This window comes from Hippoglossus hippoglossus, chromosome 15, assembly GCF_009819705.1.
Source record: "Hippoglossus hippoglossus isolate fHipHip1 chromosome 15, fHipHip1.pri, whole genome shotgun sequence".
Classification (NCBI taxonomy): domain Eukaryota; kingdom Metazoa; phylum Chordata; class Actinopteri; order Pleuronectiformes; family Pleuronectidae; genus Hippoglossus; species Hippoglossus hippoglossus.
Genome location: NC_047165.1, coordinates 724,566 through 734,565, shown reverse-complemented (window position 1 = coordinate 734,565; position 10,000 = coordinate 724,566). Strand labels below are relative to the sequence as shown.

The 10,000-nt window shown below is 48.5% G+C and overlaps 1 protein-coding gene across 7 annotated transcripts in view; it reads right to left on the bottom strand.

Moving 5' to 3' along the window:
• Positions 1-10,000, bottom strand: part of LOC117775794 (nuclear factor NF-kappa-B p100 subunit-like) — a 38,733-nt gene that overhangs the window by 25,270 nt on the left and 3,463 nt on the right. The window contains exons 8-24 of one of the 7 annotated variants that reach the window (XR_004616335.1): positions 9,734-9,892; positions 9,505-9,609; positions 9,333-9,421; positions 7,562-7,700; positions 7,145-7,270; positions 6,740-6,934; positions 6,511-6,652; positions 6,313-6,427; positions 6,029-6,236; positions 4,758-4,927; positions 4,419-4,521; positions 4,165-4,340; positions 3,952-4,033; positions 3,630-3,799; positions 890-1,001; positions 678-800; positions 1-567 (exon numbers count right to left, since the gene is read on the bottom strand). The exon at positions 1-567 is cut by the window's left edge and continues 143 nt beyond it. Coding sequence is in view for 3 of the 7 variants with exons in the window: in XM_034609234.1 (XP_034465125.1) it covers positions 730-800; positions 890-1,001; positions 3,630-3,799; positions 3,952-4,033; positions 4,165-4,340; positions 4,419-4,521; positions 4,758-4,927; positions 6,029-6,236; positions 6,313-6,427; positions 6,511-6,652; positions 6,740-6,934; positions 7,145-7,270; positions 7,562-7,700; positions 9,333-9,421; positions 9,505-9,609; positions 9,734-9,892 (2,162 nt within the window). In the remaining 4 variants the exon portion in view is untranslated. Of the gene's footprint in view, positions 801-889; positions 1,002-3,588; positions 3,800-3,951; positions 4,034-4,164; positions 4,341-4,418; positions 4,522-4,757; positions 4,928-6,028; positions 6,237-6,312; positions 6,428-6,510; positions 6,653-6,739; positions 6,935-7,144; positions 7,271-7,561; positions 7,701-9,332; positions 9,422-9,504; positions 9,610-9,733; positions 9,893-10,000 lie in introns of all 7 variants that reach the window. The other 6 variants (XR_004616333.1, XR_004616334.1, XR_004616336.1 and 3 more) reach the window with 6 other exon arrangements.

Below are 10,000 nucleotides of genomic sequence, written 5' to 3'. Positions count from 1 at the left end.
TTCCAGTTTTGACAGAGGTGAAGAAGCAGATCAGTTCTTCAGGTATCTCTCACACACACACACACACACACACACACACACACACACTGTAAACACAGCACAGATTTATCCTGACAATTAAAGTCTCTGCAGCCGACGTCTGTTAAAAGTCATAAAACGAAAATAAACTGAAACAATTCAAAGAACAAAATATAAATTAATGAAAAATGTAAATAAGCTAAAAAAACAGACAAATGTTAAGAAATAAAACACATTTCTTTCTGAGATTCATCTTCATGACGAATTTGTATTTTTATTTAAAATGGATTTAAACTAATTTTTAAGGGATTTCTTGAATTATTTTAGTCTAACATTTTTCAGTAACTTTTCAAAAACGTGTTCGATTGATTATTTTATTTTTTATTTTTTTGAACGATGGTCGTTTCCTCCGGAAGTGAAACAACAGAGTCTGTGAACCAATCAGGCGCAGTCTGCACAGTGAAGTCCACCTGCGCACAGACCTGGACCTGGACCAGACCAGACCAGGGCCAAGACCAAGACCAAGACCAAGACCAGGACCAGGACCAGACCAGGACCAAGACCAGGACCAGGACCAAATCAGACCAGGACCAGACCAGGACCAAATCAGACCAGGACCAAGACCAGAATCAGGACCAAATCGGACTAGGACCAAACAAGACCAGGACCAGGACCACATGCTGCCCAATGTCAGATTTCCTTTCTTGCCCATCACTCATTGGCTACGGGTGGCTCCTCCTCTTCCATTGGCTGGCTGCCGAAGCCGCTGTCGACGGTGGCGTCTGATTGGACAGAAAACACAAACATTGAGAGCAGTTTATACGTGAATCTAACGACACGAGACTCGGACTCTTGTGTGTTTTGTCATCACCTGTGTTGTGTTTGTCGTCTCTCAGCTCGGAGCTTCTCAGCAGTTGGACTCCGTCGGACAAACCGAGCGACTGAAGGGCGTCGACGAGGCCGTCGAGTGGACCGCCCCCCAACTGCACACAAACACACAACGTCAGGACCATCTAAACAATCACGTCCGTCTGCAGGACGTCGTCTCTCAAAACTGAAACAACCTTGTGTGGTTCAGACCTTCAAACTTTTCGTTATAGAATATCACAAATTTTAATAGAAATAAAATATATATATCTAAATATATATATATACACCTAAAGAAAAAAACAATAGTGCAATTTTGTGCAATAGAGCAAATATGCTAAGGAGCTGGTTTAGTGGGTTATGGCAGATTGGAGGAGTTTAAAAGTCTTATGTCCTGGGGGATGAAACTGTCTCTGAGCCTGGTGGGGGGGGGGCCCGATGCTGCGGTACCGTCGGCCAGACGGCAGCAGGCAGAACAGTTTGTGGTTCGGGTGATAGAGGTCTTTGATGATCCGGTCGGCCTTCTTCCTACACCGCTGGTGGAGAGGTCCTCCATGGATGGTAGCTCCGTCCTGGTGATGTGCTGGGCAGACTGCACCACCCTCTGCAGAGCCTTACGGTTCAGGGCGGTGCAGCTGCCGTACCAGGCGGTGATGCAGCCAGTCAGGATGCTCTCTATGGTGCACCTGTATCCTGGAGTCCATGTTGAGCCTCCGCAGCCTGCGGAGGAAGAAGAGCCGCTGTCTGGCCGTCTTCCTGATGGAGTCTGTGTGGTGGGTCCAGGTCAGGTCATCACTGATGTGGACCCCGAGGAACCTGAAGCTGCTGACTCGCTCCACCGTAGTCCCGTTGATGGAGAGGGGGCGTGTTCTACTCCTTGTCTCTTCCTGTAGTCCACGATCAGCTCCGGAGGTTGTTGTCCTGGCACCAAGATGTCAGGGCTCTGACCTCCTCTCTGTAGGCCATCGTCGCCGGTGATCAGGCCGATGACGGTCGTGTCATCAGCAAACTTAACGATGGTGTTGGAGCTGTGGGTGGCCACGCAGTGATGCGTGAACAGGGAGGACAGGAGAGGACTGAGCACACAGCCCTGGGGGGCACCGGTGTTAGAGTCAGGGTGGAGGATGTGGTGCTGCCTATCTGCACCGCCTGTGGTCTGCCCGTCAGGAAGTTCAGGATCCACTCACGGAGGGCGATGTTGAGCCCAAGGTCTCTGAGCTTGGTGACGAGCTTCAGAGGCACGATGGTGTTGAATGCTGAACTGTAGTCAATGAACATATATGTCCCTCAGGTCCAGGTGGGAGAGGGCAGTGTGAAGGGTGAGGGAGATGGCATCTGCAGTCGACCTATCTGGCCTGTAGGCAAACTGAAGAGGGTCCAGAGACTCAGGGAGGGAGGAGGTGATGAAGGGTTGGACTAGCCGCTCAAAACACTTCATGATGGTGGAAGTGAGTGCTACTGGGCGGTAGTCGTTCAGGCAGAGGGTTTTTGTTTTTTTGGGAACAGGGACAATGATGGTCTCCTTGAAACATGCGCGGACTACAGACTGGAGCACTGACAGGTTGAAGATGTCTGTGAACACATCTGCCAGCTGATCTGCACACACCTTGAGAGCTCGGCCAGGGATGCCATCAGGTCCAGGTGCCTTGCGTGTGTTGATCCGGTTAAGTGATCTCCACACATCTGCCCTGGATATTACAGGGGGGCAGCGGTCCTCCTGGGCCTCTTGGATCTCCACAGCCGGGGAGTTGCTCTCAAAGCATAAAAGGTGTTCAGATCCTCTGGGAGAGATGCAGACACTACATCCGCACTGCTGGTCTTTACTTTGTAGTCAGAGATGGTTTTGAGTCCAGCCCACATGTCCCTTGTGTTGGAGCCCTTGTAGTGAGACTCCACCTTGTCCCTGTAATGTCTCTTGGCACTGCTAATAGCACTCCGGAGCGCGTACCTGGACTTCCTGTACTCCTCCAGATCCCCTGAGATGTAGGCATCAGTCCGTGCTTTGAGTTTTGCATGGACGTCCCCATTAATCCAGGGCTTCTGGTTTGGGAATGATCGTACAGTAATCCTGGGTACGACGTCATCGATGCATTTGCTGATGTCGCAGATGACCGCGTCCGTGTACGTGTTGATGTTGTCATCCTGGAACACGCACCACTCCGTCATGCTGAAGCAGTCCCGTAGAGCCGAGTCTGATTGGTCGGTCCACCGATGACTGGTCCGAGTCACCGGTCTGTCACGTTTGAGTTTCTGCCTATAGGAAGGCAGCAGCAGAACTGAGACGTGATCCGATTTGCCGAATGGGGGGCGGGGGAGGGCCTTATACGCATCCCGGAAGGGAGTGTAAACATGGTCGAGCGTGTTCGCACCACGTGTAGGACAGCTGATGTGTTGGTGGTATCTCGGCAGGACTTTCCTCATGTTGGCGTTGTTCAAATCACCGGCCACAATAAACGCAGCCTCGGGCCGTGATGTCTCTGTCCTGTCGATAACCGCATGCAGCTCGTCCAGTTCCTGATTCGTGTCGGCATGTGGCGGAATGTACACCGCTGTAATAACGACCGATGTAAACTCCCTCGGGATGTAATAAGGTCGGCATCTGATCATGAGGTGCTCCAGGTCCGGAGAACAGCCCGAAGAAATAATCTCCACATCTGAGCACCTTGCATTTGACAATAAACTCTTGAATCTTGAATCTTGAACCGTTTATCTGACCTTCAACCTTGATGAACAAACATCGTTACCTTGTAGTGCTGCAGCAGGTGGTGGCACGGTGTCACACTGTCCTGGTACAGGTGCGTCAGCGTCATCATCCCCAGCTTCTCCGCCAGTTTCCTCCAGGGAACGTCTCCAACACTCAGCACCTCCACCAGCCGGGACAGCGTGTCCTCGTCCAGCCCCGAACAGTCCCGCTCTGCAGTGACACGTTCAGGAAATAAAAATCATTTATTCACAAACACAGACGTGTTTTAAATGTTCCAGCTGTAAAAATAATATTTCAGTTTGTCTGAGTCAGTGAAAGCCTCACAGCAGCTGACCTCTGACCTTCACACTCATGTGACGAACCTTCACTGCTGCTTGATTTGATCCTCTTGCTGCCATGACGACCGGACGTTGGACTCTGTCTGGACGTTAACAGGTTCCTCACCTGAGGAGACGAGGAGACAAGGGTGACAAGGTGACAAGGTGACAAGCTTTTCCAGAATCTTTGACAAAAAAAACAGATTAATTTCAAATTTTATACAAAGAAGAAAAAGAAGAAGAAGAAGAGCTCGTTACCCTTTGACATTTAGCGAGGTCTAGGGGGGTGTGTCCTGCTGGTCTCTTGCGAGGGTTGATTGGCTGAGAGGCGACGGCCTCCTGTTCTGTGATTGGTGCATCTTCGTCTTTGTCTTCTTCTTCTGACGAGTAGTTGAAAAAGAGCGGCTCGTCGTTCTCCATGTTCTTATCAGCTCCTGAAAAACAGTCGTGGTTAAATCACCATTTGTTTGTCATCTGCAGTCGGTGTTTTCAGTCAGCGAGCGGCGTCTGACCTGCTGCGATGAGCATGGAGCAGAGCGTTGGCGAGCCCAGACCGGCCGCCAGGTGGAGCGGCGTGTTTCCTCCAAACGTGCAGGCGTTAACGTCGGCCTTCAGCTGGAAGAGAGAGAGAGCGAGTCACTCCTCGGACCTCAGTCCGACCAGCAGGGGGCGTCCTATAGGCTGTATTTATACAAAAAACAGTCCCTCCTGGAAGTAGTCATGACAACAGCTAATGGTAATTCAACCAATCCCTGCGAACTCTGAGTGACATCACAGTTTTATCTAATCACTGCAACTTTTCCACAAATGGGACATCACTGACAAAGGTAAACATGGACGTGTGACTTTACCTCCGTGATGAGCGTGCACGCCACCTTGAACAGGTTTTCTCTGACGGCCAGGTGGAGGGCGCTGTTTCCACTCTTCTGCTCGGGTGCGTTGATCTTGGCTCCTCCCTCCACCAGCTGGCGGAGGCAGCGTTCGCCGTCCCTCCTCACTGCCAGGTGAAGGGGGTGGAGACCTGACAGATAAACAGGAATAAAGTTAAATAAATATTGATCGATTGATCGTAAAATTACAGCATTAACGTTGTGAACTTTTAGTTTTATTATCTGTGGAGACGAGAACATTAAACGTAAACGACCAATCACAGACCACACAGAGCTCAGACTGGACACAATCTAGATTTCTGTTATGTATCGTGTTTAAACATGAATTACAAACTGGTTCTTCTCATGTAGTGAATCCTGTTGTTGTGTTGATGTGTTGTTGTGTTGTTGTGTTGATGTGTTGATGTGTTGTTGTGTTGTTGTGTTGTTGTGTTGATGTGTTGATGTGTTGTTGTGTTGTTGTGTTGATGTGTTGTTGTGTTGTTGTGTTGATGTGTTGTTGTGTTGATGTGTTGTTGTGTTGATGTGTTGTTGTGTTGATGTGTTGATGTGTTGTTGTGTTGTTGTGTTGATGTGTTGTTGTGTTGATGTGTTGATGTGTTGATGTGTTGATGTGTTGTTGTGTTGATGTGTTGTTGTGTTGTTGTGTTGATGTGTTGTTGTGTTGTTGTGTTGATGTGTTGTTGTGTTGATGTGTTGTTGTGTTGTTGTGTTGATGTGTTGTTGTGTTGTTGTGTTGTTGTGTTGATGTGTTGTTGTGTTGTTGTGTTGATGTGTTCAGGTCCATCAGCATCTGTTGGACTTGTGTCCTGGGAGAGGATCCTCACATGGGACTGAGCTTTATTCACTGATCACTAACTTTCTATTTGACTCTTGTTGAGTGAAGAACAGAGGAAGTTGATCCTTGTTAACATCTATGAGACAAATATCATGTGATTGGTTGATTGACGGCAACTAATGTATAATTTCCTTCTTGATTATTGATAAAATAAATAATAATTCTAAACCAATTTTTATAATAGTATAATAGTAGATTATTTATATTCTGTTCATCAATAATCAATTAACTTATTGTTTCAGCTCTTCATCAGACTGGAAATTATCATTACTTTTTTCATTATTATGATTATTAGTAGTAGTAATATTAGTCTACACAGTAACGTGTCCTGATGATTGGGGACAGGAACTGATCACATGATGAGTAACTACCAATAAGGATCAATTCATCTCACCATGGAAGTCGGCGGTGTTGACCAGGTGGGTGTGGTGTTCCCCCATGTGAGCCAGCAGGGGGCGGAGTGTTGCGCTGTCTCCGGCCAGCGCGGCCAGGTGGAGCGGGCTGCGGCCGTCTTTGTCCACCAGGCTGAGGTCCGCCCCGGCCCGCAACAACACCTCCACCACCTTCACCTGCCGCGTGATGACGGCCAGGTGGAGCGGCGTCTGCAGGGGAGGAGTCAGAGGTCAGGTGGGTCGGTTCAGGTTAGAGACAGGTCAGAGGTCAGAGGGGCGGGGCTACCTGTCGGAGGTGATTGGACACGTTGAGGACGTTTTGCTGTTGGCTGCTGAGCAGAGTGTGAATGAGCTGCTGAATCACACCTGTCTGCTGGTGGATGACGGCCAGGTGCAAAGGACTGTGGGAGAAAAAGCAGGTGGAATTTTTTAACTCCTGATGTGATGGTGATGTCATCAGCCAGACAACAAAGTCAACACTCACGTGTCTCCGTTGCCGTCCTGGACACCACAGAGGTGTCTCTGGATAGCCAGGAGGACGCGGGCGTCCCCGGTGCTGCAGTACTGCAGCAGGGCGGCGGCGGTCTGTCTGGCGCTCTGAGACGCTCGGCTGTGGAGCGCCGCAGCTGGAAACACGACGCACAGCGAAGGTCACGTGTTAACGAGCGAGGACACACAGAGGGTCACATGATCAGAATGTTACTGTAACTCACCAATCTGACAGAGCTGCTGCTGGAGAGGCGAACCTGTCGTCTGTCCGTCACTCTGGTGCTGGGCAACATCTGTCTGAGGGGTGGAGCCTGACATCTGAGCCCCTCCCCCTCCAGTGAAGCCAGTGAAACCTCCGGTGAAGAAAGCTCCTCCTCCTCCTCCTCCTCCTCCGTTCATCTGCTGGTTGAACTGAAATCCTGCAGGAAACATCGTCAGGTTCACATCGTAATAATGTAGAAATATATGTATATATACAATAATATGTATAAGATATACATACAGACATATATGTTACTTTGTGTAGTTAGATTACTTTGTGTAAAACATGTGATTCTCATTAGTGCTGATGTTTGGAAATCCCCTCCAACACTACTCAAAGTTTAAATTCCTCCGTCTGTCTTTCTTACCTCCTCCTCCTCCTCCTCCTCCTCCTCCGAAACCCCCAGCTCCTCCTCCACCTCCTCGCCCTCCTCCTCTCCAGGATTCATAGTGAGGCAGCGGTTTCTGCTTCTTCCTCAATACCTCTTCTTTATCTAAGAGAGAGAAGACAAGAAGGAGAGGAGAGGAGGAGAGGAAAGAAGGAGAGGAGAGGAAAGAAGGAGAGGAGAGAAAACGAGGAGAGGAAAGAAGGAGAGGAGGAGGAGACAAAGATGATAAATTGTCGTCTTTGGCCAAAACTTGTATTTTGTTGCTGCTCACTCAAAGTGTGATCTGTGACCTTTGACCCCAAACAAACAACTTCCTGTCTCTGCTCCCCGAGTGTCGACAGATCACCTGATCACCTGATCACCTGATCCATATGTCACTTTAGCGTCAGCACTCACCTTGGACATGTGGGATGTAGGTGAACTGTTTGGGGTCACTGCTGTCGCCGGCCTTCTTCCTCTTCAGCTGCAGGAAGACGGTGACGGGACGCTCGATCTCTGCGCTGTGATAGGGCGGAGTCTTGAACACGATGGCGTACTGAGGAGAGAGAGGAGACGATCGACACTCATTTTCATTCTGAAGTTTAGCTTCACTATTTATTACAGATAATTTACATTGTTTATTAGATATTATATTTTATATATTACAAATTAAATGTAATCATTGTACTTGATTAGAAAGTACATGAACGTGCACTTTCTAATCAATTTCATTTTTTTCACTGTCGATTGACAAGAAAAACACGAACCGATTCACTTTTACTGTGAAAATCTGAGAAACTTCATGTTTGGCAGGTGGAAAAATGTCTGACTATCAAAATAAAAGCTGGTAAATAAAAAACAAAAGCATTTGAAATTAGAAACCAACTTCTTCAGTCTAGAAAACATGATGTCGTTGTTCTGTTCTTTTATTCTGCATGTTGTAGTTTTACAATGTTTTGTGTCTCACCGGATAAAGACACACTCACACACACTCAGACACACTCACACACACACACTCACACACACACTCAGACACACTCACACACACACACACACACACTCAGACACACTCACACACACTCACACACACTCACACACACACGCTCACACACACTCACACACTCACACACACTCAGACACACTCACACACACACACTCAGACACACTCACACACACTCAGACACACTCACACACACACACTCACACTCACACACACTCACACACACACTCAGACACACTCACACACACACGCTCACACACACTCACACTCTCAGACACACACACTCACACACACTCAGACACACACTCAGACACACTCACACACACTCAGACACACTCACACACACACTCAGACACACTCACACACACACGCTCACACACACTCACACTCTCAGACACACACACTCACACACACACACACACACACTCAGACACACTCACACACACACTCAGACACACTCACACACACTCAGACACACACACACACACACTCAGACACACACACTCACACATATACATATACACACACACACACAGACACACACTCACACACTCACACTCACTCAGACACACTCACACACACACACACACACAGACACACACTCACACTCACACACACACTCAGACACACACACTCACACACACTCACACACACACACAGACACACACTCACACTCACTCAGACACACTCACACACACACACTCACACACATACATATACACACACACACACACACACATACACTCAGACACACACACACACACTCACACACACTCACACACTCAGACACATACACTCACTCACTCACTCACACACACACACTCAGACACACACTCACACTCAGACACACTCAGACACACACATTCACACACACTCACACTCAGACACTCACACACTCACACACACTCACACACACACACACACTCAGACACATACACACATTCACACACACACACACACACACACTCACACTCAGACACTCACACACTCACACACTCACACACACACTCACACACACACTCACACACACACACTCACACACTCACACTCAGACACTCACACACACACTCACACACACACACTCACACACTCCCACTCAGACACACACACACTCACACACTCACACTCACACACACACACTCACACACTCCCACTCAGACACTCACACACTCACACACACACACACACCTGTTTGTGGACATCAGTGGGTGAGAAATCCCCGAACGCCTCCCATCCTCCCTCGTCGTCCTCCTCATAGAAGCGGATCTCGATGTCGTCTGTAATGAGCAGCACAAAGCATGATGGGATATCACAGGATGAGTAAACGGTGCGACAGGAAACGAACACACAGCGTCGCTACCTTTCTGGACTTTGTCACAGAGCAGGAAGATCTCGTCTCCTCCGAGCACCGAGCCGCACGTCTTATCCATACGAGAGATTTTCAGGTTGGAGGCGTTTGGCGACTCTGAAACACAAACAGACCATAGATTGATATTTATTAAATAAATACGAATAAATGAATCATTTTGAATCAGTGTGTTGACTGGAACTAAAGTGCAGCGCCCCCTGTCTGTGATGTGTGGACTCACTGCTGTCGTAGATGGGGTTGGAGACGACGGGTTTGAGCGCTCTGGTGAATCCTCCGTTACTGTCCTGCAGGTAGGCGGTGAACTTTAACCTCACGATGTTCAGGTCCATCACCTTCCCAAGATCCTTTGCATCCTTCAGACACACACTCTCCTCCACGTCTGCAACACACACACACACACACACACACACACACCTGGTGTTTTTACTTAGGTAACATTGTTCAGATGTGTGTTGTTACCTGTCAGTGTGTGTGTGTGTGTGTGTGT